Source organism: Triturus cristatus, chromosome 4_1 (assembly GCF_964204655.1).
Source record: "Triturus cristatus chromosome 4_1, aTriCri1.1, whole genome shotgun sequence".
Lineage (NCBI taxonomy): Eukaryota > Metazoa > Chordata > Amphibia > Caudata > Salamandridae > Triturus > Triturus cristatus.
Window position 1 is genome coordinate 1,061,997,362 of NC_140585.1, and position 27,972 is coordinate 1,062,025,333.

At 45.4% G+C, this 27,972-nt stretch overlaps 1 protein-coding gene across 1 annotated transcript in view; it reads right to left on the reverse strand.

Moving 5' to 3' along the window:
• Window positions 1–27,972, reverse strand: part of IL17REL (interleukin 17 receptor E like) — a 410,789-nt gene that overhangs the window by 93,590 nt on the left and 289,227 nt on the right. The window contains exon 13 of the mRNA XM_085654046.1: window positions 14,890–15,035. Coding sequence (XP_085510172.1) covers window positions 14,890–15,035 — 146 coding nt within the window. The remainder of the gene's footprint in view (window positions 1–14,889; window positions 15,036–27,972) is intronic.

Consider the following 27,972-nt stretch of genomic DNA (forward strand, 5'->3'; position numbering starts at 1 on the left):
ACGTGATGGAGGTGTTGATGATGTGGGTCAGGGTAGTGCTGATTGGTGATGTTCCCAGTTTGTAGATGTGAAGGGGAATAGGTCCATTGGTGCCCCTGAGTGGATGGTCTGCATGATTGCTGCTTTGTCGTTTCTGGTGAGGGTTCTTCATTCGATCAGGTGGTCTTCTTTAGTTGGTGGTGGGCAAGTTAGCAACGAGTTCTCTGGGGTGGGGTTGGTGTGCAAAGTTGCTGTAGATGGTTGCTATTTTGCTGTGGAAGAAGTTTGATAGGTTGCCACAGAGTTGTTGGGAGGCAGCCATGTTGGTGACTGAGGCTGAGAGCGAGGTGAAATCCTTAACGATGTAGAAGAGCTCCTTGCAGCTGTTGGAGCTTCCTTCGATGTGGTCCACTAGTGCTTTTTTCTTGGTGTCTCTTATTTGTGGTGATAGGTCGTTCTGTTGGTGGTGTCGTGGCTGGCTCTCCATTTCCTTTCCAGCTGTTTACAGTGTAGTTTGGTGTCTTGGAGGTCTTCTGTGTACCAGCTGGCCTGCTTGTATTATCTACTATGCTTATTGGGTTTGTTGGGTGCAAAGGACTCTGCATAGGTCTTGATCCAGTTGTTGAAGTTGTCGATGACTTTATCAAGGTTGTCCGTGGGGCTAGGTTGATCCATGCTGAGGGCGCTGCACCAGACTGCTTCTGTGATTTTGCCCCAGCTGTGGTTTGGAATGTTAAACCTGGTAGGGGTTTGAGGTGTGTTGATTTGGAAGTGGATGATGGGGTGGTTGGTCCATGTGAGCAGTGTGGTGGAGTTATATTTGAAGCTGTCACCTGTGGTGAAGATGAGGTCCAGTGTGTGTCCTGTGGTGTGTGTTGGTTCTGGAGCAAGCTGGGTGAATCCTATGTTGTTCATGCTTTCAAGGAGAGCTATCGAGCACGTGTTGTTTCGGCCTTCCAGGTAAGAGTTGAGGTCACCTTGGAGAATGTACATTCTGGTTGGTCTGTAGGCGAGGGTCCATTCAGGGTGAAGTTTTCTGAGATTTTCAGCTTGAAGTTCAGGTGTTCCATGAATGGGATGGCATTCTCTGAGGATGTTTTGCATTTGATGAATTCCTTGTAGATGATAGTAAGTGAGTCCTCCTCCTGCATTGTGAAGGTGGTCCTGTTGCAAGCCGATGAAGGCATGAGACAGGTCTCTGTGATAAAGAAGATGTTGGGTTCATTGCTGCTCAGCAGGTCCCACATTTTGGTTGTGTGTTTATTGTCTGATTGTGTGTTGAGAAGCATGTATGCGAGTGGGTGTTGACATGAGGGTTTGCTGTAGCGTGTGGTGTAGGGTGGGGATGTAGGTGGCGTTGGTGCTTGTGTGTCGTGTGAGTTGGGAGAGGGTGTTGAGGGCATTGTTAGTTTTTGATGAGGGTGTGTGGCTGCTTGAAAACCGGCAGTGGATGTAGGTGAAATAGCCTACCGTGGTGTGAGGCGCAATACAGCAGCAGTTGGGGGAATGCCTCCAGGGTCTAGTGACCTGAGGAGTACTGCAGAGTATCGCTGGACGGTGATCAGACCGGGGATCCTGGGCGTGGCCCAGACACAGACAGTGCAGATGGGCTTGCCTTTAGGGTGCCTTTGGCACATCCCCTGCGCGTCTGTGTTACAGCTGCCATTAAGCAGGTCCTGGCAAGAGGGGACAGTTTTGGCGGAAAAACCAGGGATGTGACTTCCTGTCCAGATACAAGATGGAAAATTCAATGACATCACTTCCTGTGTAGGTGGATGATGGGAGAACCAGCGATGTAACTTCCTGTGCTAATTGGTGTTGGAAAATGAATTCCTCTTGCTTGGCTTCTTCTTTTGAAGACGGTTTTGGTAGAAAGCCAGTAATGTCACTTCCTGTCCAGATGGATTATGGGAAATTCAGTGGTCACTCCCTGTGTAGGTGGATGATTGGAGATCCAGTGATGTCACTTCCTGTGGTGATGGGAGATGGAAAATGGTTAAAAAATGGAAGGTTGCTCTTCCTTTAGCCTTCTCTCATTTGGTTGACTTGGTTGTTTGTCGCAAATCGACAGGGAAAGATATAGCTCCCTTATTTATCATCAGTGGAGCTTAGCAGGGAACCAATCCACAGCAAAAATGTAGCAAGGCCGGCAAATATATCCCGCGTGGAACAGGCTTTCTTAGTTCCTCTGTGTTACCCTTTGGGGGCAGGAGTGCTAGGCTGCCTTTGAGTGAAGCTAACAGACCCCACTTAACCTTTCAGCAGAGTCTAGACTCTACCCCTTGTAATGTTGTCTTAGGTCTTCCTCCAGACACCTCTCCTTTTGTGATGGTCCTGACTAAAGTCCCTCCTTTGGCTGTGGTGTGCATAGAACCCACTGGGCAACTTAATTAATAAGGTGGTCCATTGGTATAGAGCACTTAATCTCCATGGCACCCTATTATTCAGGCATATAATAAAGGCCAAGAAGCTGGGTTGGGTAGGCCTTTGTGAGAAGAAGATTCCTGGGGACTGTTTGTTGCTGAACTTTGACCGCAGAGAGTTGGTTGGTTATTTAATGTATAGATTGTTGCAGGCCCCTGCAGTGGGTTCTAGAATTTCTGTACATCCCCTGACCTTTCTTATCCCTCTCTGACAGGGCAAGCCTCCCTTAATTTACTAGATCGACGGGCCGTGGTAGAATCTACCACAAATCAGTTTGCAGTATCGAGTGGATTGATGTATGGCGCCCCTTTTTGGTTCCAGCCTACAGATCACACAAAATAGGGATAGGGCGCCAGCAACAAGCTTAATTTGTAAGGGTGGAGGTGTTAACCTGTTAAGCAGGAATATTGCTGGTGTGACAGATAAGTTGGGGGGTGAAATTCTTGACGCTACTACTCACCGGAGGTCCTGCTGGAGATCTGTTTGCTGCTCTGCCGCTCCTGGGGTGTCCACGCTGTTTGTCCCCTCTGTCGGCGCCCAACGCTATCGCGCCGTGACAGGGGGAGACTACAGCTCCCAGGCTGCCTAGCGGCCACTTCCGCTTGTCTTCGCGCCCGGAGGCGCTCAAAAGGCGGAGACTCCCTCGGTGGAGCGGGGGTGAAATTCTTGACGCTACTACTCACCGGAGGTCCTGCTGGAGATCTGTTTGCTGCTCTGCCGCTCCTGGGGTGTCCACGCTGTTTGTCCCCTCTGTCGGCGCCCAACGCTATCGCGCCGTGACAGGGGGAGACTACAGCTCCCAGGCTGCCTAGCGGCCACTTCCGCTTGTCTTCGCGCCCGGAGGCGCTCAAAAGGCGGAGACTCCCTCGGTGGAGCGGGGGTGAAATTCTTGACGCTACTACTCACCGGAGGTCCTGCTGGAGATCTGTTTGCTGCTCTGCCGCTCCTGGGGTGTCCACGCTGTTTGTCCCCTCTGTCGGCGCCCAACGCTATCGCGCCGTGACAGGGGGAGACTACAGCTCCCAGGCTGCCTAGCGGCCACTTCCGCTTGTCTTCGCGCCCGGAGGCGCTCAAAAGGCGGAGACTCCCTCCGCGTCGCGGGACGCGCGCGGGCGACGCCGGGCTAAGCCCGGGCAAAGGGCGGGCCCTCTGTGGCCCTCAGAGGCCAGAGGAGGCCGGGCTGGGCCCACCCCATTTTGCCTTTGATTGGGAGACATTACGCCAGAATTGGCAGAAACTATTTGGGTGTTGTCATAAACTCTACTGAGTCTTGTACTGTCTCTAGTGAATAGTGATATCCATATACCATGAGTGAGCTGATGAAAAAGGGAACTCTTGATAGTTATTTCAAGAAACCAAATATTGACCCTGGACGGGAGGCTGCCCTTGCAGAACTCAGGGCTAGACGCCGTTGTTCAATAGAACTTATAAAAAATATGGCATCAGCCTCGCCATCTCCTGAAGCTCCATGTATGGATATTGAGGGTTCTTCTCTCCAGGATTCCATGTTACCCTTGGGTTCTAATGACTCTACTAGGAGCCCTGTCGCGCTTAATGTGCATGAACTAAGTATTAATATGGCCTCACCTATTCTTCTTTCCCCTATCCCTCCCCGCGATGACTCAAACAATATTTTGGATGCCCAACATGAGATGCCACCCCAAACCACCGAATCGTTACCTACTAACGATATCATACATAGTCAGACCACATTGATCGGCCCATTGCCCAGGAAAAGAAGAAAGATAGTCTCTGAGTTACGGAAAAATAAATGTAATAACATTTCCAAATGTAATTCTACTGCTATGTGTTCAGGGAAGAATGCTACCCCCCGTACATTGAAACAACCTCTTACCGATAGTATTGTACCTTGCTTGAATCAAGTTGGCATTAAGGGGGAGTTACTGGACGAAATTGGCAAAATGATGGAAAAACTTATCTTGCCAATTGTAGAAAGCCTAAAGATTATTGAGGAAAGGCTAGCGAAAGTTGAGTCCTTAGTGGTAAACAAGATAGAACAAAATATGACCACACCTGGCCCTTCACAAATACTATCCACCGCTTTGGCTTCTGCTATAGTTCCTATTAGCTCTTCCCCAGAAGAACAAGCGAACCAATTGGTTATATCAACTAGTAAGGAAGGGGCTAGCCACTCAGACAGTATTACTACCTCCAAACCATCTTGCACAACCACGGTTAAGGTTAGGACTTGTGCTGCAAATACCCCAAAGAGCGAGGGTCATCCGGTTGTTAAATTGGGGCATAGCACAGATCCTTTGACTAAACCAAGAGGTCCGCTGTCCATTAACTTACCACCAGAGGCAGTCCCCTTGGTCGTTGTGCTTGCAGGGGTTCCTATGTTAAAATCAGACGCTGAAGAAGGATATCATCAACTAAAAAACAAAGTTATCCATTGGCTAGGCCAAAATCGCCCACTCCCTTCTTATATTAATGGGGAAATTTTACATGTAAGACGCCTGCCTTGGTTGGGAAACACTTCAAAAACCATACATGGGGATGTTATCCTTATTAATTTTAGGGACCCAAGAGCGGTTGCTCATATTTTGAACTGGCAAACGCTGTATAGAAGTTCCTCGATTACTACTTGGGAACTCACCTATTTCTTTCCTAGACCAAAATTAGCCATCACCTCTGAGTCGGGGAATTCATCTAACTTTCAACATAATCTTATGATCCCCTTGAGAAACAGATTCGAGGTATTAGAAAGCTTAGAGGATGTGGATTGACTTAATAAGTATGAGTCCACGAGAGAACTAGATGCGGCGCCCGAGATAAATACAAGTATGCATTATAATGAGTCCATTACTGCACCATCTTCAGAAGAGGCAGCATATCCCCATGAGTGTTTGGTCGATCTTGTTTTGTCTGCTCCAGATAACGCTAGGGTTATTACCCAGGAATTATCAGGCACCCTATTTTCATGGAATATTGCTGGGCTGGCCTCCAAAATGGAATCACCAGAGTGGGTGAGCTTTGTTAATAAATTTGATCTTTGCATATTCCAGGAAACTTGGGCTTGTGAAGCATGTTACATGCAGGGCTATTTGAATTATTTTGTCCCTGCGGTTAAAGGCCCGAGGGGCCGACCAATGGGGGGTCTTGTACTATGGGTGCGTCAAGCTTTAAGACTGGGCATTAAAGTTCTTGACACAAGAAGCAGGGATATCCAACTAATTAGATTAGATTTAGATAAGTTGGGTAGTGTAGACATTTACAATGTATATGTCCGGAGGAAGAAGAAAGGGAGGTCAGAGGTGTTAGAAGACCTTGATAGCCTCATTGACATACACTCGTCGACCAACAATATTATCATTGCGGGCGATTTTAATAGTACATTTGAGCCCTTGATTAGCAATGATGATCTGTATGGAGAAGAGGAGGATCGACTATGGGGCGTGCCTAAACTAGAGTTGCCTCCAATAGTGCGATGGTCTGCTGATGTAATTGGGTTAAATACTTTATGCTTCGGCAAGGGGCTAAGAGCATTGAATGGCAGGACTAGTGGAGATAGAAAAGGTGTAAGTACATTTGATAATGGTAGGTACAATAGCAGAATTGACTATCTGTTATGTAGCCTAAAGCTATGGCCATCTATTGGTAACATGCATGTGGAGGGACGGCTGGAGAGCGACCATAATCCTTTGTGCCTGTCACATAAGTGGTGGACTCACACTGGCTTGCCTGTGGAACTTCCTGTGCTCGTTCCACCTCGGATTGTTCCCACCAATAACATGAGGAGGTTACGCTGGGAAAAGGTAGCAATCAACCAACAGGCTATTGCTAGTATGAATAGCCATGTTGACCAAGCCATATTAGACCTAGAGGATTGCAATATATTGAGCAATGGCCTAGACCGGGTCGAAGGAATCCATAATTCCCTTTTTGATATTATCAAGGGACACTTCCTTAAGCCTGTCAAGGACAAAGGTGACAGGGTCCCCAAGCCATCCAAATGGTACAACGATGAATGTAGGGAGAGTAGATCTGCACTGGGTAATGCTATAAAGGGAGGGCAAACAGCTTTAATCCAAGCCGCCAGGAAAAACTACAAAACTTGTATTGTGAAAGCTAAACAAGCTTGGGACGAGCAATACTGGAGTGAGCTAAAGGCAGCCAGTGATAGCAAGGATTCTCGACAGTTCTGGCACATTGTCAGATGGGGAAAATCAGGTGGTCCTGAATCCCCACAAAACAATGTCCCTGAAACTGAATGGGTTAAGTTTTTTAAAAACCAATATGCTGTCTTTAATGCTGCTGAACGGCACGAGACAATCTGTGTAGACCTCCCAAAAGAAAATCCCTTTTGTCTTACCGAAATCATGACGGCTCTGGATGCAGTTGCCTGTGGACGAGCCCCAGGTCTTGATGGTGTGCCAGCGGATTTATTTGCTAACGACAAAGAGCGCTGGTGCTTATACATTTACCATCTTATTAATGCCATTGCCTTGGGTGCATCAGTACCAAAATCCTGGAAGGGTGCAGTGATTATCCCCATTTTCAAGAAAGGAGATCGATCTTTGCCAGGCAATTACCGCCCTATAAGTCTCATAGATACCATCCAAAAGGTAGTGGGGCGAGTGATCGTCAATAGGCTCCTGGATTGGGCGGAAGAGACCAAGGCCCTCTCAACCTTCCAGGCTGGCTTTCGACGTTCTACAAGTACGGTGGATCAGGTTTTTCGTTTCACCTTGATTCAATGGAGGACGGTGGTGCTCGGCAAAGGAAGCTTGTATGCGGCCTTTGTCGATCTAAGGGCCGCTTTTGATCTAGTCCCTCGACTAAAGCTATGGTCGGTTTTACAGAAGCAGGGCATCCCAAACGATTTGTTATCTATGATAATGAGACTCCACGAATCGAATTATGCAAGAATACAGTGGGGTGGCTTGGGCTCAGTTACTTCAGATTTTCCTGTAGAGAGGGGCGTTAGACAGGGATGTTCGATGGCCCCAGTCCTCTTCACACTTTATATCAATGATGTTGTAGCACGTATGACTTCCGTTCAAGTGGATGCTCCTGTTTTAGATGGTGTCAAAATTCCTATTTTAATGTTCGCGGATGACACACTCATCCTAGCAAAAACGCCAAGTGGATTGCAGTGTGCTTTGTCAATTTTTGACCAATTTTGTAAAGAGTATGGCCTCGAAGTAAACATTACAAAAACGAAGCTGATGACTTTTAAACCCCATCGCAGTTGTAAGACAAAAATTACCTTAAATAGTCGTCCATTGGAGGTGGTCAACAATTTTACTTATTTGGGAATGCATATATCCAATGCGCAGGCTTGGCGGCACCATATTGAAATTGCAACAATTAAACATAGGCAATTGGCAGGTACAATCAGCTCAGAACACAGAAAGTCATTCACTAAACCTGTGAAACCTGTTTTACAGGTTTACGAAGCTAAAGCTCTGGGTTCTGTACTTTATGGTGCTGAGTTGTGGGGGTTCGAAAAAATGCCGGCACTTCAACTTGCAGAAAATACATTTTTTAGGGCCATTACAGGCGTTCCCAAAAGCACCCCGTTGCTGCCCCTTATGTACGACTTGGGTAGAAGAGCCATTGTAGACATGGCACGGCTCCGCCCAATATTATACTGGCGCAGGCTATGGACCACGCCTGCGCTTACCCACTACGCTGGGGTTTTTTTAGATATTATAAGAACAGACCTTCACCATAAAATAGGCTGGCTGAAAGCGCTTAGGGCATCTTTGTTCGAGCTTGGTCTGAGTACACTCTGGGAAGATCCTGCAGGAGCAACCTTCCCTTCTAAAAGTATGATTAAGATTATTTATTGGGAGAAGGTTGCCCAGCGGAATTGGTGTAGCTCAAGTGTTGGTAACATGACTAGAGAGTTCCTAGAGGCCAAGATGTACCCCCATCTTGAGCCTTACTGGGATACCATAACCAAGACAAGAGATAGGAAGCTTCTATTCCAACTAAGAGCTGGAGCGCTCCCACTTAGATCATTAACAGCAAAATGGGAAGCGGGAAACAGTGCAATTTGTCCTGCCTGTGGCACAAAAAATGAAACTATTGGTCATTTCTTGTTTTCTTGTGAAACCTATGCTGCTCCACGGCGTAAATGGCTTACTCCCATGTGTAAAAATTTAGGAACCACTAGAGGGATTGTTGCCCTACGCATTATATGCACTAGTACATTGTCTTGGATTTTAATTGCCACTGCAAAGTATCTAGGATGGGCGTGGACGATTAGAATGAGACTGCTAGTCAATTGACTATTCTCTTGAATGGGGGAGATTGCTAGTTTTTTTTACTATTCTCCCCCTTGCTAATTTCTAGGATTTTATCTGTTTTAAAAACTTTTAATTATTTAAATACCTTTTGTTTTAATAGTAAGCATCCACTGTTATTATCACGGAATGTCCAATCCAGGGCTCCAGTGATGTCAACTCGTATGTGATCTGAATAGTACCCCCGCCAAATGAATTAATGTCTCCCTTATGGTGTAATTTTAACTAGATTTTCTCAAAGTATGTAGTATCGGAATGTATTGTATTTAATAGTATTTTTAATGTATTTAATGAATTGTTATTGTATGTTGTACTTTGCTTTTATGAATATCCTTCGAATAAAGCATACTTTGATTGATTGAGATAAGTTAAATGATCCAATGTGGGTAAAATTTGCAAAGATTTATAGCATCCTGTGTTTTCAGGAAACCTGGGACGTTTCTTTTTTTTTTTTTTTTTTTTTTTTAAAAACCTTTATGCGTGCATCTTAAAAGAACAAATACGGGCCTACAACCGTCAGGCCGGCCACGATACAGTAAAGCACTGATACCCACATTACAGCCCCCGTGCATCAACGGTCAGGATTAACAACAGGTTATGAGTTACATACTGGAGATATCTTTGAAACCCGGGGAAGGAGAGGTGAAGGTTAATTTTAAGTTTTTTGATAATTTTATCAGAGAAAAAAGTCAATGAAGGATAAGAGCAAAGTAGATTCGAGTCCTCAAGATAGCTTCACCACACGGGCGAGCAGCAACATCAGTAAGAACAACAATGGGAGTAAAATCTCAATCAGTGAGGCGGTGCAGAGATATATCAGGATAGTCACATGAGCAAGTACGCGCCCCTCCAGAGCCGCCCCCACTCGATCCACCCCACACCCGGACCCCGAATCGAAGAAAGTAGAGCACAGAGACATAAAAGAAGAAAGGCCCATAGAACTAATTGAGAACAGAGTATTACCCCCCCACCCTACACCAATGCGGAGGCTACGGCCTACCCCCCCCCCAGCATAGTGCCTGTCGCCCAATGAACCCGAAATATAGAGAAGAGAGAAAGTAGGAACAGAGTAAAGAAGGGAAGAAAGCAGAAAAGAAGGTGGGGAGGAGCCCACTGGACACCAGAGCGCCCCGAACCATCAGCCAGTTATGGCCCCCACACACTGGAAGCCCTCTACGCCAAAAAACGGCATGCAAAGATACCATGGCACCACAGTTTAAGCAAGGGATACAAGTCGCGACGAGTGCGCGCAAAACATACATACAGTCCCAGTCCCAGGCCAGCCCGTCCATAAACCATAGCGATAGAAGTCAGTCTAGCCCTGGCCCGATCGCGGGCTTGGGATTAAACCAGCTCCTGCGTGAAGGCCCCGTGTCCCGAGCAGACAAAGACAAGATGGCCGCTTGTGAGAGGATGGTGAAGTAGGATCACGAAATGGCCGCCGACCACCGATTGGGGTCCCTCGTTGCACCACATAAAATCCAAACCTGGCAAGTAAGGTACAGGAGTTCCAGAAAAAGGCAGCAGTGGGCCACCGCGGACGGTCCCTCGAAGCCGTTAGGTATCGCTCAGCAGGATAGCCTCGCGGACGCGGTGAGGCAGGGAACAATGAAGCAGGCAGCCATGACCAGGGGGACAAAGTATCCGCAGTTGAGGTGGAGAGCGGTGGACCCTGGGCGCCGGGAGCGCTAGATGAAGGCACCAGTGTAGCACAATCATACACCGCCGCTGCGTCCCCGCAAAAGGACAAGAGCACCGGGAGACCCACGCCCCGTGGATGACAAACAGTGCGCTCACGGCCCGCAGCCGACAGTATGGGGTCAAACCTCTCACTCAGCGCCTGCAGGCCAGCGCACATCTGTAGTTGAAAGTCCCGCAGGACAGCCAGAACGGAGCCGCATGTCAGCGGAAGCTGGGCCCCAACATCGGCAGCAATCCGGGACGGCACTGTGGAGCTGGTGTCCGGAAGAGGGAGGGCGAAGTGGGCAGCGGGCGAGACCGGAGTATCACCCCCCAGCCGCGAGCAGGCACTCAACGCCATGTTTTGCCGCTATACGGTGCAATGGCCAGGGGGGGGGGTCGTGGCAAGGGGTCAATTCCCCTCAGGTCTACGCCGCAACAGGAAAGGCCGACAGTCGCTTATCTTCTCGCCGGTCCCCCTCGCCGCTGGCTAGGCAATAGGCAAAGGGGGCAGCAGCCCCCCGCAGCTCGGTCCTCAGAGCGGGGCAGGAGACTCACCGCACCGGGGCCCACCCCACAGCTCCAGCCCGTCAGGCACGGGGTGCAGAAGGTGTCCGGCCGTCTCTCCCCGGGCTCATCCGGCAACGATCCATGGTGCGAGGCGAGATCGGGACCGCGGGGCTCAGGTTAGCGCTAGCTGGTCCGGTAACTGCGGAGCTTCCAGGAGGCCGGCAAAGGCCGTAAGGGCGCAGGGTTTCAGTGCCGAGGACAAAAGCACCCAGAACTCGGGCATCAGGGCGGGTTGAGACTCCGGGAAAGCAGCAGCGCGGTCAGCGCGTCTTCGCACACGGTGCACCTCGAGAATCGGCAAGGATGAGCATCAGGATAGTAGTCCGAGGCCACGGACCGACGGAGCCGGGCGCTCAAGCGTCTGCTCCGGTCGCCATCTTGGCTCCTCCCCTGGGACGTTTCTATTGTGCTTTTGATTGAGGGGTTTGCGTCTTTCTTTTCACTATCTATTCCGTCTTTGTCTGGGAGGGCAAAGGGGGTCTTGGCCACACAAGTATCCCATGATTTAGGATGTACTGTTACTTACAATTACATGGGTTCTCCTTACCTGTTGGATTTAAAACGTTTGTTGTCTAATTCGTAAAGCATTCTCCTGCTGAATCTTTATAACCCTTGTGCGTCAACAGAGATCTCAACAACATTGGTGGGCCTACAGGCTTGTTTGGATCATTTGAGAACAGAGTCCAAAGTGTTTATCCCTGTGGTCATTGTGGGTGATTTTAACTTGCACCTTTTTACTAAAAACTGTGGGCAGGATAAGTAAAATGAAGTGACTACTTCTTACACTTTGAAAATAAGTCACAGGTAGATCTGCTGAATGATGTAATGTGTGACATTAAGTTATAATTCGGCTGGAGAAATCTTGGGAGAGATCTTTGTAATTCTTCAGGCTCATCATATATATATTGGAAGGGGAGCAAACACTATAATTGATTATGTTCTCCTTTCTGCATCACTGTGCCATTTAGTATCTAACTACATTATTCCTAAACAAGCTTGGGGTGGTCATAAATATAATCCAATTGTGGTCTCTATAAATTGGGACGCTGTAGGTCCCCCTGCTGGCTACTCATTTTTGAAGGGCAACAACATAGTGTCAGTAGCCCAGGACAGAAGGACTAGTTGGAAGAGGATTTGCCCTTCCTTCTTTCAAACAGAGCCCATTATGAATGGTTATGAGGACTTTAAGGCATGTCTATCTGCAGACCTGAATGCAGAACGCCGGGTCACAGCTTTTTCTAATATTTGTTCCAGAGTAAGCACTATGCTTAGTCGTCATGGGGATAGTGGAAGAAGGGCCTCTCCAACTTGGTTTGATCAGGGCTGTTCAACAGCTCATTGAGATTTGGTTCAGGCCTTCATTCTAAGCCTAGAGTGGCGCTAGAGTGACAGAATGCAGACAAATGTATAAAACAGCCATTAAATATAGGAAGGAAGGTTTGCATCAGGAAGCCTGGGAAGATCTGGAAGAATCCTGCCACTTGAATTGCAGCTTCAAGATCTGGGAAAACGTATATCCCCCTTTTTTTTACAAGTAAAGATTCCCCAGCTAGTTATTATTTCATAGCCCTGGAAACGTGGGTGGCCCACTTTAGAGGAATAAATGGTTCTATGGCTTCTGTGGGTGGGAGGAAGGGGACCTGTTTTGGTCTGGTTATTCTAACCTATGGTTTGAACTAAAGGAAGTCAAGGATGCCATTGGTGGTATTTGTAGCAAAAAGACTCCTGGCCGGGACGGGGTTCCAGTTGACTAATTTGAGCTGAATGTTAACTTGTGGACATCAATGCTTATTGTATTTCTAAATGCTGTACTTAAAACTTGGACCCCTTCTTCATGGACGCGCTCTGTGATTATTCCTATATTTAGAAAAAGAGACAAGAGAGACCTAACATGCTATAGACCAATATCATTATTGGAATCTATAGTCAAAATTGTTGGGAAGGTCATCTTAGCCCTACTGCAAGAATGGACGGAGCAGGATGGGGTTCAATCTGGCATTCAATTTGTCTTTAGATAGGGGAAGAGCACTATTGATGTTATACAGGTTAGACTTGAATTAATGTTTCTACATATGCTCACTACAGAACGTATTTGTTTGTCAGTGACTGGATTTTTAAGGGGCCCTGTAAAGAAAAGATTGTGTCTAGGTAATTAATTTCTTTAATTGTTTTTATATGATGAAGGATTTGCCATGTTTTACAATTTTTACACTTTTGATGCTTTTTAATGTTGCATGTATTTATTGTTGGCTGCATGTTTTCTGGAAATTATTTTGTGAAATACACATTTGCGTCTGGCTGACTAATCAACAAGTAACTCACCATGGTTGGGCAGCGGAACAATGTCTCTGTCTCCTGCTTTCAAACACGGAAGATGCTCAAAAATATATTCAAATGGCTCCTCACCAACACTGGCAGAACCGTCACCCAAGCCTTCATCACCAGCAAGCTGGACTATGGCAACACACTCTATTATGGAATCAATGCTCAACTGACCAGAAGACTCCAGTTATTAAATTCCACAAGAAACTGAATAACTTTCTGTTCACCTAGCCCCGACCATGGTCTCACCCCATACAGCTTCTGCTCCAGTGCCAGCATACCATCCAGGTGAGTTGCATGCTATACATATACACATAAATGATATAAGAGACACAACATAGCATAATAAAAGTGCCTACACACTTGAATATCACCTTATTAAGTGTTACATCTCCTACTCCGTCCATCAATTGTGTGTCTTTTGCTTTCTCGCCCTAAGTGCGCCAGGTATGCCCAGACGTGGGTCTTGGGCTCGCTGTGCCACTGGAATCAAGCTATCCTGGATGAAGAGGGGTGAAACCCCAAAACTGGTCCTAGGATGCTTGTTTCTGGTCCAGGGAGGAACTGGCTTGGCAGCTCGGGCTGGACTGTTCCCATGAAGCATAGGGTCAAGACTGATTTGCATATGGCCTGGTCTAAACTGGGGTGGCGTGGTGAGCAAAAGAATGACGGATTTAACCCAGATCTCTTGACTGGGGTGAATGTTTTGATTTGTTCTGCATTCCGTTCATCAATTGTGAGTCTTTTGACATCTCCTCACTCCTGAGTCTGAAAAGCATAAATTGCTCCTGGATCTGCACAATCCCCGTTTGAATATTCCTCCGTGTATCACCTGCGAGAGTTTTAGCAAGGAATTTTCTCTCCTTTCTGACGTTTCACACATCGGTGGTGGGGAAAAAAAGTTGCTCTAAAACACCTGCATGTTATTCCCCATATTAACATACAACACTTGGCATCAGGAGGCAAATATTAATCAATGGCAAAAACGGTAAGTGCAGAATTTTTTTTTCCATGGTTGATTTTACCTATCTGGAAAGAAAACTCAGTTCCCAGAATAAAGCGTTATGTATCTAATGACCTGACAATTGAGCTGTTAATTTATCTGCGGTATTCTACATGTGTACTGACAACACAACAGGTTTTTCAGTTTTTTAACACAGCCAGGTTTGCTTTTTGTTCCACGGCAGAAATTAGGTCAGAGGTAATGATGTTTATGCTGTGGGCAAAGTAACACCTGCTGCTGGCGCCATGGCGACCTCAACTGTCCATATAGATGGCCTACTAGGTTTCATAAGCATATGTTGCTCTGTAGATTTTTCAAATAGATGAGGTCACTGGAGATGATTAAATGTTTACATCTTTCTATTTGTCAGGAGCTTTATGAATACACACCTCTTACCGTGCATTACTGAATCAATTAAAAGATTGCCTATCATGGTTGGCAGTCTTACTTTAATGAAAATATTGTATCTAGCCTTCACTGTCCAACTCTGCAGGTGGTGCAGGTGTAGCAGAAAGAAGGACACTTATTTTTTCGGTGGTCAACCTTTATTTTATTCTGTGGTTTTCGTGATTTCAAGCAGATAACGTGTACAGATGGAAAGGTTGAGAAAACTATCAAAAAATGCCAATGCACACTTACCAAATGGATAGATGGGAACTTGTGCAGAAGATCATCGCCTGATGACTGAGTCTTGTTGTACACAATTACAGAAAATGTTGCTTTTGCTTGTGATATGATTGTGACCTGCACTTCGTGTGCTACTACTTCCATATTCATTTGCCATCCTAACAGAAGAAAAAGTCAGTTATGAACACTTTTTTCCTCCCAAATGGCATTTAGAAATGTAAAAAAATACGGGCAGCTCCTCCACATGCAATCTTAAATAATAGGATTTGTCATAAGAACGACAGCTATAGTGATGTAGAACTTAAATGACAATCACAATAACTGAGTGCATATCTTATTGTTTCATTAGCAAAAGAGAAAATTACATTTTAATTCTTGAATGTTTGGACAAGTCATAATACATGATTGTCAATCATGTGCATTTGTTTCAAAAGTCATTTAAATTCTATTAGGACATTGGAATGTTGAAAGCTTACATTAAGGGCAATGGAGTGCTCAGAGCCAATAATGGTTGGTGTAGGCCTTCTGCTTCAACATTCCACAATTTGCCTTTCTGTTTCTGTCTAATTTAGAACATTCTACCTTCAGTGCCTTGGGTTACACTGGGACCAAGCTGCAACTCCGGTTTGTGTCCTTTAACAATTGGTATAGCCCTTGGCAGCAGGCTATAAGGCTACAATTTGCACCTTTCCTTTTAATAATTGAATTGAAAAATCAAAGATTAAGTCATTTTAAGGCATTCATTAAGAAAAAAAGCTCTGTTACAACACAATTCGGAAATTCCAAGTTTTACGGCTAGCAAAGCACCACCGTAATTTTCCCAAGTTAAATTCCAGCAGGTCACACCTGCCAAAATATACAAAGGTAAAAATGCTGAAAAATACAGGGACGGTGAATTTTCGTGCAGTAATGCACCAATATCCACATGTTATGACCCATTTTGTAAAAGTGAACTCAGAATAGGGGATAGTTATAGCAGGAGTTAAATTGCGATTCTGTGGTATCAGATTTTAGCAGATGATGAAATCAACCTCAGTATACACATTTCTTTTCAATAACTGTTTAAAAGAATACAAGCATCAGTTATGGGTGGGTTACCTCCAACTTTGAGTTGGCGGTACAGTGCAAAGGTTTCGCGAATGCATTTTGGTTGCAAGACATTCGTACATACCAATGCAAATCGGTATTTGGAAGGGAGGCCCTAAACACGCCCCTTCGAAATACCAATTGGCAAACCTAAGTTGCAATTTGGTTACAGGCTATCTAATTGCAATATGGTGTTTGTACATTTGGAAATGCCTGTTTGCCTTCACAAACGGTCCGATTCTGTGAATCTGTCCGTTTGCACCCTCATAAAGACTTCGTACCTCAAGCCTATATTTCCTAATAATAATAATTTGCAAGAATATAACCAATAATTGCATGACAATAGGTTCTCAATTTTGAAGCACTCCCACCAGGGTGCGCAACAAATTCCCCCCTCTAAAATCACCATTTCATTAGTATTTAAGCAAATAACATGCATCACTGAGAACCCAATTCACAAAAGTACATTTTCATGGACATTTTTATGACCCCCCCCCCCCCTCATGTGTGTAAAAGTCCAGCTCTAACAAATTCATCACAGTGGCATGCGCAATATTGGGACTGCAGAGGTCTAGGGCATGCCACCCACAACCTGCATATTCAAACCCCAGGTGGGACACCGTAGGTCTAGTTTCGCAAAGCAACCCCTGGTCAGTGTGCTGGTGATTGTTATTGTTAGATACTCAGGTCCTCATTACTTGCAATGGGCTAAATTCTAACCCCAACGCGAACATGATCAGAAACTCGAGTTGTCTGACAATTATCACATCATCAAACTAAAGGCCAGGAAAAAAAATCAAAACATGCAGAGCATGACTTGTTGAAAAGCAGTTCCAATTGTTATGCCCCATTTTCCAATTCAAAACTCTGATTCCGACAAACTTGTATTACAGTAAGCTCATAATGAGGGCCATTAAGTAGATAGCAGTGTGAGAAAAAGATGTCATCTAAGTCATTGGGAGAGAGTTGGAAATGCTGTAGTGTTGTATGTGGTCCAGTCTTTATCCATTTCCAAGTCATGATGATTGTGGGGTTTACAGTGGTAATGTAGTCGGATTGAAAGTAAAATATTTTTCACAGCAGCAAATGTATTTGGAAAAATCTTATGGAATAAGGGATTCCGTGTGTTATAATGGCTCGAAAACTCGGCCCCACAGTAATTCTCCATTTAGTGGATGTTTACTCGTAATTGCACAGTACTGGGGCGATTTAACCGCACGAAAACGGAAAAAAGCACCCCGGTACCATGTAATTCATAATCAAGCCTAAAACTAGTGATATGCGTTCCTCTTTAAACAAGGTTCTTTCTCATAGAGTCTCAGATGCACATCAGACTGAGAGACAAAGTGATGCCATTTCTCAATGACTATTCATTTGATGCCATCTTGGCTGTTTCCCTTCTCCAAATACAGTGAACTCCTTTTGGTGATAACTGTTCTGCATAAGATGTTACTGTGATATCCAGGTCTAGATTTCGGTGGCGTGTTGTTCCTTTATGCGACTCCATGTTGTTCCAACATTATTCAAGAATGACCACTACAAATATTAAAATCAGGCTTCAAGAACATCACAGCAACTTGTGATGAAGCAAAGCTAGAACAGCCAAGACGATATCAATTGAATAGGGGGTTGGAGCTTGAAAAAGGCCACTGGTCTAAATGCTGGGATGCCATGGCTCTCCGTCTGATGAGGGTCTCAAGGTTCACTTTTGACGTCTAATGTTTAGATGTGCATCGAATGGTACATATCCCTTGGTTACAAGATACAATACCATGACAATTACCCGCCTTTGTATTATAAAAATTAATCCAGCTATATATTGCAAAGGGCGACTGGTATCATGTATTCCATTAATTGATACTTTTTTCAACAATAGGTCCTCATACACCATCCAGTTGGTTACATTCATCTATGAAATGATGTCAGTGACTCTTAAAATCCCCTTCCAATTTATAATTACATAGGGTAATCTTTGATGCTCTGCATAATAATATATACATGACAAAGCATTGTCTCTTTCTAACCCACCATCCTTGTTATGTTGTGTTGGAGATGGTCCTTTTGCAGGGTTATCTCAAACCTTTTGCCTTCTTCCTCCTCCATTTTTGACTTCGCTTTTGCTGGCTTTAGGACTCTGTGCACTTTTTCACTGCAGTCCAATGCTAAAGTGCATGTATCTGTAATGTAATGGTATTTGGTTTCCCCATGATTGGCATATTTGATTAACTGTTAAGTCCCTAGTACTGTTCAACACATGTGCCCATGGACTAAAAATCAAACGCTACTAGTGGGCCTGCAACACTGATTGTGCCACCCACATGAGTAGTCCTTCAAAAATGTCTCAGGCCTGCCACTGCAGAGCCTGTGTGTACAGTTTTAAACAGCCATTTCGACCTGCCAAGTCCACCTACTTGCCAGGCTCAAACTTCCCTTTCATTACATATGTCACCCTTAAGGTAGTCCCTACGTAGCCCCTTGGGCAAGGTGCACTGTATTTGAACGACAGGACATGTACTTTTAAGTTTTACATGTCCTGGTAGGGAAAACTGCAAAATTTGTTTTCACTACAGCAAGGCCTATCTCTCCCATAGGCTAGTAATGGAGCTACCTTGTAACACTCTAAAAGTGTCAACTTCCAATTGGGAAAAGATAGGAAGAATACGTTTAGTGTCTCTGGACTCACAATTTAAAAACACATCTTTTAGTGAAGTTGATTTTTAAATTGCAGTTCTGAAAATGCCACTTTTAGAAAGTGGGCATTTTCTTACTTTAACCATTCTGTGCCTCTGCCTGCCTGTGGAATACATGTCTGGGTTGGGTGACAGCTGGGCTTTGTGCATTCCCTCTGGACAGTCACACACAAAGGGAGCTGAGCTTTGCCCTGCATGTCCTTATGGCCCATCACCAGGTTGATGGGCCTTCCTGAGCTGGAGTGAGAGGGAGGAGCGGCCACTTGCACCTGAATAGGGCCATGTCTGTCCCCACACAAAGAGATGCATTCCCCCCTGTAATGTGTCCGGAGCCAGGGCAAAGAAGGGCAGGGTCTTGTGCACTACAAAGGCTAAAATGGGTATAAGTATTGGACCTCTGACATCATATACTCAGAATACTTCTGGAACTGAGGACATTCTACCAGGAAGAGTAGCTGTTGTGATGATAGGAGGGACTGCCACTTTTTTGGCTTGCTTTGCTGTGTTGGCCTGCTGCCTGCGGCTTCATGCCTGGGAGTGAGAGAACTGAACTTGACTCTCTAAAGGTTCTCCAAGGGCTTGTTGGGCTTGCCTCCTGTTTCTGAAGTCTCAAGGATATCAAAGACTTCACATGCATCTTGCTACCAGTGCCGGGGGTGCTTTGAGTGCTGCTCTGCCTAGTGGTGCCAAATCCAATCCTGGGCACTTGGAAGTGAGTGTTTGGTGCTGCAACCCAAGAAACCAACGCATCAACACTGAATCATCATTCAAAACTGGCGCTTTCCCTGCGAAATCAACGCATTGTCACTGCTTGCATTGAAGCTATGGATACCACTCATCAAGTGCACAACACAACAACCTCAAATTACAACGCAGCCACAACTTTGCCGATACAGCAACTCTGAATCACTGCTGCTGCATGAGTCTCGGACATCACTTCGCCGACGTCTGGGACTCCCAGTCCCAGACTCTGATGCAATCCTGGGCCTGTGCGGCTTCACGCAAAAGCATCACCTACAGCCCAGCAGTTCAGCATTGACGTTTCAGAACCGAAGCACTGTGCTCTTGTCACCGATACATCAACAACATTGCCGTTTTCAGAACGGACGCATTGCCTTCAACAGAGACGCATCCCCTCCGTTTTTCAAGACATCGTCCCTGAGCATCAACACATCCAAAGTACTGTCAGCAGGTCAGCGTGACTCCTGTACCTGGCTTGCGCACCATCGTAGTCAGACTGAAGTTTTGCATTTGACCAAGTCAAGTGCAACCAGATAGCCCCAGTTGGTGCTATTGATTTCTGGGCACTGCATTTTGATTTAATCTTGCAAAATTCATATTTTCACTTGTGTATGTTGGATTTTTGTCATTTTGGTCTTGTTTTACTCAGATAAATATTGGCCATTTCTCTAAACGGGTGTGGAGTACTTTTTGGTGATTTCACTGTGTTACTGTGGGTGTGGGTGCACACATTTTTTACGAATTGCCTCTTTAGTTTAGCCTGATTGCTCTGTGCCAAGCTACCAGAGAGTGAGCACAGGTAAACTTTTAGTGTGTACTAAATTTACCCTGACTAGGTTTGTGATTTCTGTTTGGACAGGGTGCATACCTCTGTCAACCAGAAACCCAATTTCTTAACAGGTAGTTTGATTAAATACACACATTGTGCAGCGTACGCTGACATCAGACATGGCATGCCATCCAACCATGTTATTGATTCTCTAAGCACATTGGTTAGATGTCCTTTTTAAACTGCCCTTGACCGTGCCCATACATGGCTCTACCAAGGCTGAACATGGGTGCGCACATACAGAGAAGTGGTTACCAAGGTGAGCGAAACTGTCCATTTCTCCGATTCTTTGCTCCCTTTGTTATTAACATTGGAATTGTTTCAACCTTTCTTTACATTTATAATCACATTTTTGCCCTAATTGAGCAACAGGGTCCTGCAACCGCTCTAACCTATTAAACATCTGGACAACCTATCCCTCGGGGGTAAACACTTGAGTAACAGAGGCTTTTTTAGAATTTGGCAGATGGGCTACTCTGTCAAAACATGACACATATCCAATCTGCCCGTATTATAAGTGCCATTGGCTATAATGCACTTGTTGTGCTGGATCTCATAGAGAGTCATTACTGTTAGCAACGGGATTCTGAATCGGTAATTCACTGTTATGACGTAGCAACGGTGGGTAACGGAACTTGTTAACCACCGTTGCTACATCATATTGGAATTTCAGGCTGTTATGGCTGGGCTCTGTGAGAGCCTGTCAGAGCAGTGCTGGAACACAGGGAGCACAGCTTCTGGAGAAGAGGCAAGGAAAGGCAGAGACAGTGGTAGGGGTGTGTTGCAGGAGGACATGTTTTTAAAAATTTCGGACAGAGAGGAGAGGTTATGTTACTTCTAGCTCCCCATTACTTCTCTGCTCCTGCGTAGCAGTGGAAAACAGAGGTAGATGATTTTAGAAGTCATACATTACGTAAAATTATAGATGGGTAAAACAATAATTACTGGGATGTTTTTCACCTTGGGGTCCTGAGTGACATCATTGACAACTCAAGCTTCACTCTTGTCTACTTGATGTCATTCAGAACCTCTTGGTGTAAAACATCCTTTAATTCACTGCTACCCATCTATAAGTCTATATATAATACACCGGATGGGACATCCTCCACATTTGTAACAGAGTATATCATTGGCCAAACTCTAAATAAGGCTCTAAGCACTTTCCTTCCTTCATCATTTTTATCACTGGGCATGTGTGAGTGTGAGAAAGGTATATCGGCTCATTGGCAAAGGTTTCATATACCTTTACATACAGAGAGTGATTCACAGCATTTTTGACACAAATATTGCATGGAATGTAGTAATTGTTTAGCAGGTAGTATTCAGTGTAAGGTGCTATCAAATTGATGTGATTAAGGAGTCAATTCTTTTGGGTTTATATCACTTGTATCATATAGGTGACCTTACCTCAAGAGGATTATTTCATGTAGCATTCCAGCAGTAGCTTGTGTGATATGTTTACCGTTTTTTGGAAAGCTTCCATTTTCTTCCCCACTAACTAAGACACAGTCCCAAAAGAGACCCAGTATATAGCCTATTGGGGTAGATTTCAGAGAGGATCCTGTTCAGTAGGAAAACCCCAGGGGCTGGATATTGGGGCTGAAACAAACCCTTCTGTTTGGGTAAAAATCATCCCCACATTTAGGACCTTTCAACCCTACCACTTGGCAATCTCAATAAAAGTGATGCTTGACCACTATGTACTTTCAATACGCCCTTTATGTCTCTGTCAACCCTACCTCCCCCCATTATAGGGTTACCTAGTGGTAGAACATTTACAGATACTGCAATAATTCCATTAACCAATTTATAATCTTCAGTCCACTCTTGTCTTCACCAACAGATATGCGTGGAGAGTTGGCACCATAACGAAGCATGCTGAAACAGGAAGGGCTAAAGCTATCAGCTATTGGCCCAAGAATATGTGTCTGATACATCCAGCACTAAGGATCCTCCCTCTGAAGGTATCTCACACTTCAATAGGTGAGCAATTGAAGACATAATTCTGCCAAGAAACCTAAACCTGTCTTGTACAGTTAAGAATGTGGGGACAGATCTGAATATATTGATGATATCCACTCTCTAGAGAACAGATGTCATGCACGGGGATATATTTTTCATACACCTTCTCACAGTATACCCACAAACCCTCCTCAGAATCCCCCCTCACTTGATGTAATGTGTCATGATTTAAGACCAGCAAGATGTTAAACATGTCAGCAATTTGGTTAATGATGATGTGACGTATGCCCAAAATAACTTTGTGATGTTGCTCTCAGGTCAATAGACATGCCATGCATGCATGCTTAAAAAACAAATCCCCATTCATTACATACCTGGCAATCACATATAGATGGCACTAACATGAATGTGAGATTGCCCACTTACAAAATGTACATCATTCAAAACATTATGGAAAGGTAAATTGGGATTTGGAAACTTAGAGGGAAGTAAAAACAAAAAATGAAAATATATAGCAAAAACCTGGTAGGAGATCTATATATGTCCAAACAACGCCTCATAACTTAAATAACCCTGAATAAATGTACTCCAATGACAAATCCACATAAAGTTTGAAGAAAAAAATGAAAACAAAGTTGTTACACTTTTTCATCCCCCATGGGTTTGTTGCCTCTAGACAAGGGTTCCTGTGAGTCCTCTCACGTAGTGAGCGTAACCACATCAAGGTTGACTTGTGTACGCATGCTGACTAGGAGCTAGGCCTGGCACATCAAGATGGGGAGGAGAGATAAAGGGTAACATCTAGGTGGTGGGACAAGCAGGCTAACAATCTTGACAGGTTGGAAAGGTTGGTTCTGTTGCATTATCTTGTTGCAGGGGGAACAATCTATTACAACGCAGGCATTACATTGTAGTGTCTTTACAACACAGACAGTACCACAAATGCGATGTTATCTTGAGTTCCATTACAATGCAAGTCATTACAACGAATTGCTTTAGGGAATGCGGTGTTAGATTTGTGTTGGATTTTAGGTCCAACACCTTCCCTACTGATACACCGACTGGAGTTGGAATAGTAATTTAAGCTATTCCACAGTCCACCGCGTCCCTAAAGCAAGTCGTTGCAATGACTTGCGTTGTAATGGAACCCGTGGTAACAACACAGTCGTGGCATTGACTGCTTTGTTAGGCCACACGTAGTTTTGGCATGCGTGGTAACAGATGCTATTCATTGCAGGGCATCATGAACTTCCTGAAAACTGTGGATGTCCTCATGCCCTCCTTGCTGAGAACTATCATGGCCTTCACAAGTGCCCGAAACATACACGAGGCCCTCCTTAGTGCAGCTTGGTAGTGAGTCTGGGATGTAGATGGCAAGTGAGACACAAGAGGAAGAGGAGGGGCTAGCCACAAAGGAAGGTTTCCATCCCTGGTGTTCTAAGGTCGGGAGGGTTAATGGTTCCTGATGAGGAAAATAGAAGAGGTGGTTGCAAGATCAGGAGATGTTGTGATTTCAGCAGCAGGACAGTAGTTGCATATAGTTGGCCCATGATAGTAGTAGCACATTGAGCAATTAAATGATGAGGTGGAAAGTGGCTTTGAGTATTTATCAGTGGCTGAGACTAATTCATGCATTCTGCTCATCACTTTTATGTTTTTTCTTGCATTAATTTTATCACTGATTTTAAAGGACGGAACTATCATTTCTCTACCACTGGAGCTACTTTCTCCTCTGTGTTCTCCTGACCCATGAGCAGTTGTTTTCCATTGCTTGACAAATGCAGCACGTTTAAAAATATATATTTTGGCAATAATTATCATTTCGCAGACATGACAGCCCCTTGGACATCTAACCAAGGCTCCACACAAAAGCCATATAACAATACACAACAGAGACCAAGACCATATAAACTGGTCATCAACCATTGTGCAGCATGTCGCTGTACCACTCATTGTTTTCCACATCTGATATGTTTATTAATTAAGGGTGTGTGCAATATGTCCCACTTAGATAAACTGTGACTTGTACAATTTGATGTGAATAAAATGATGGGCGATCAAAATCATGCAGCACACAAATCACATATTGCATGGAATTTACATGGTATGCAGAGTTGAGAGTTATGCAGCTTTCTGGACTTTCTACTTCAACACCCTCCGCATGCTTGCTTCAACACCCTACGCATGCTCCGCAAGATCTACAGATGGATCCCCACCGAAACAAGGAGAACGGTCACCCAAGCACTCGTCAGCAGCAGGCTGGACTAAGGCAATGCCCTCTATGCAGGAACCACAGCTACACTCCAGAAGAGACTCCAACGCATACAAAACGCCTCCGCAAGCCTCATCCACGGACTCCCTTGCCACAGCCACATCACCGCCCACCTTAGAGATCTGCACTGGCTCCCGGTCAACAAGAGGATCACCTTCAAACTCCTCACCCACGCTCACAAAGCACTCCACAACGTCGGACCAGCATACCTCAACAAATGACTGTCCTTTTACACCCCGAACCGCCAGCTTCGCTCTGGCGACCTCACCCTCGCCACCGTCCCACACATCCGTTGAACAACCGCAGGCGGAAGATTCTTCTCTCACCCCGCCGCAAAGACCTGGAACACCCTCCTCGCCCACCTGCGGCAGACCCAGGACCTGCTGACCGTCAGGAGACTTATCAAGACCTGGCTGTTCGACCAGAAGGTGCCGCGACCTCAGCGCATTGAGACCCTCACGGGTGAGTAGCGTGCTCTACAAATGCTTGATTGATTGATTGATTTCAATAATTGGAAATATATACATCCTTTCTTTTCTGGTAAATTTACAATACGGTGATCACATCAGACTAAGGGTCAGATTGATCAAATTGTCATGCTACGCAACTCAGGAAGACACCTTGCTGCTCTTCGATGTGCTGCATGACAAGGAGAGGACAGGAATGCAGCACATTCAACATTGTATGGTGCATTCCTGTCCTCTGCTTGTGTTGGTACACTATGTTGCAAACGCAGGCACTCTTCCACCATGGTACATTGCATTGAAAGTATACCTTCCTGCACAAAAACAATCCTCAGAGGCTTTTTGCTCTATCTACTTGTGCTGTAGCATGCAGCACAAGTAGAACGAAGAAAAGGTGAGGAGAAATAAACATATTTCTCCTTGTTATGGCTCCCCTGGGAAGGCGTAGCATTTTGGCGCTTTTCAGGTCAACCACTCATGGTAAATCTGGGAATGTGCCAAAATCCTTTGGTGGATGAGTGGGAACACCCACTCTTCAACCAGGGTGGAACACCTCCCTGGGGTAGAGTAACGCAGTTCAGTGGCATGTGCTGCCTTGCGTTACTCCAGATTTACCTAGCCACTGTTGGTAACAGGAGGGGTAGTTGGCCCCAGGTGGGTGCCCTTGGTCTAACCTTGGCGTCCTGATCCTCTTCAAGGATAACGAGTGTGCTGCACTCCAAATTAACACTATCCCAGAGGACCAAGACCTCTCTGGGGGCAAATGGCAATAATGAGGTAACATCATGCTCCCTGTCACAAAATAATCCTATAGGGAACTGGCCCTCGCTATGAAACCACTGGTCAGGGAAAAGATTTCTTAGGCCTGGCAGCACTGGAGACCCCATTGGACAGGTCCAACTTGAATGCATGTTTTTTGTTAAGTCTCTGCTGTGGCTCCAGCACCCAGCTGCCTTCTTTTAGCAGCAGGGAGCTGTGCAGCACCCAAGACCTGTTCCTTTGTCTGGGCTCTTAACAATCTCTTTGGCGCAGGGACTTCCTCTGCAGCACCCAATCACCCTCAGGGCAGATAACATTCTTTGCTCGCAATCACCAAAGTCTTGACCTCATGGCCTCTTGCATGGCACCTCATTTTCCATCACTCTGCAGGTATCCTCACAGACGTTCCAAGGGAATTGTCTCCTCCAGGGTCCCTAGCAAGTCCATCCTCTACTCTCCCACCACAGGACTCTGGCGGCCCATGTGACACAGATCCAACAGTGTGCAAGTGTTCAAGTCCAGTTTGTCCCTTAACTCCAGATAGGGATTCATCCATGTGAGATCTCCATTTCTATTTCTTCTGCAGTTTCCAGTGCTTCTCGGAGTTTTTCCATGCACAGGACATAAAAGTGGAGGTGGAGAGTTGTATAAGGTGGCTGTCATTCATTCACCCCAATCCAGCTCCCTGGAGTGCATTTTTGGATTTTTCAAAATGATGAATTCAAGCTATGGTCAGTAACAGCTCTTTCAGATCCTGCAGTTATGTCTGTAACTGCCACAGCCAAACTGGCCTCCCTCCTCCAGGACTTCAAAACAAAGCCCCTCCTAGAAATGGTGCTAGAGGTCGGGCTGCCTCCCTTTATTTCTTTGAGAAAGGGCTTGTCCAGCCTTGTCAGTAATTCTGAGTTAATTAATTAACTCATGTCGATTTCTCCCTCACATTCCTCCTCTCCAAGGAGAAGGTTAATCCTCCTCAAATGGGTCTATTTTGGAGAAGGAAGTCTTGATCTACCTGCTGGTCAGCAAAGTAATTAACCTTGCCCAACACAGTAGTTCAAAGACAGTCTCTCATTGTGGGACTTGGCCCTTTTTGGCTGAAGTTCCCTAAACGTGTTGCTTTTTCCGCTATACCTTTTTTCTGACATGTGTTGCCAACTTAGATGCTTTGCTTTAGACACTTTGCAGTGTCAAAGTGCAAGTGCTCCCTGTGTAGAATGTAATGGAGATTGACTGTCCATTATTGGTATGTTTGCTTTACTAGTAAAGTCCCTAGTGGAGTGCACTATGTGTGCCAGGGCTAGAAATGCAAATGCTACTGGTGGGCCTGCAGCACTTATTGTGCCACCCACTTAAGTAGCCTTGAGAAGGGAGCTCAGGCCTGCCATTGCAGGGCCTGCGCACAGTTCCCTAAACTGCCATGTTGTTCTGGTAAGTGCACGCACTTACCAGACTCTGCCCTTCACTTTCCATACACATCAGGCACCCCTACGGTAGGTTTAGGGTACCCTTTAGAGTACCCCTGGACAGGGTGCAGTGCACGTGAAAGGTGGGACATGTACAAAGGTGTGTACCATGTTCTAGCAGTGAAATAATCTCCATTTCGTTTTCACTGCTGAAAGGCCATCTTGCCCATTAGAATAGAATGGGGAGGCTGAGTAATATGTTTCCCAGCCTATCACCCGAAAGGCTTAAAATGGAAAGGTGAAGTTTAGTATGCCTTAACTCACTCTGCAATAACACATCTTTTTATGAAGATGGTTTTTGCATTGTGTGTTTGTAAGTCACTCTTTCAGAAGTGGCTGGGTTTTGTGCCTTGAATATTTCTGTGTGTTTCTGCCTGGTTGTGGATTGACTGGCTGGATTAGGAAGCAATAGGATCTGTGGAATGTCTTGACCCAGTGGAGGAGGTGAGACAGCATGGGCTGACCTGCATCTTGTGTGCAGGAGGAGGAGTAGGCCTAGAGGTGAAGAGGCTTGGGCTGGTGCTATAAAGCAAGTTTCCCATCTCCTGCTGAGTGATTGAGAATACAGACCCCCACTAATCAAAGGGAGAAGGTGTCATTGGTAGGGAGGCACCCAGAACTGGTTTGAGCAGGAGTCAGTGCCCCCTGTAACACAAAGACTTCAAAGCCATTGAGGGGTATAACCATGTGAGCTGAAGCCCCTGAACTTTGGAGAATGGCTTGATCAAGTGTGAACAAGACTGGAGCTACTTTGTGGATCAGGAGGAACCTTTGCAAGGAAGAAACAACTGAAGAGACTGCTGGATAGGACTGCTCTTGCTGTGTGATC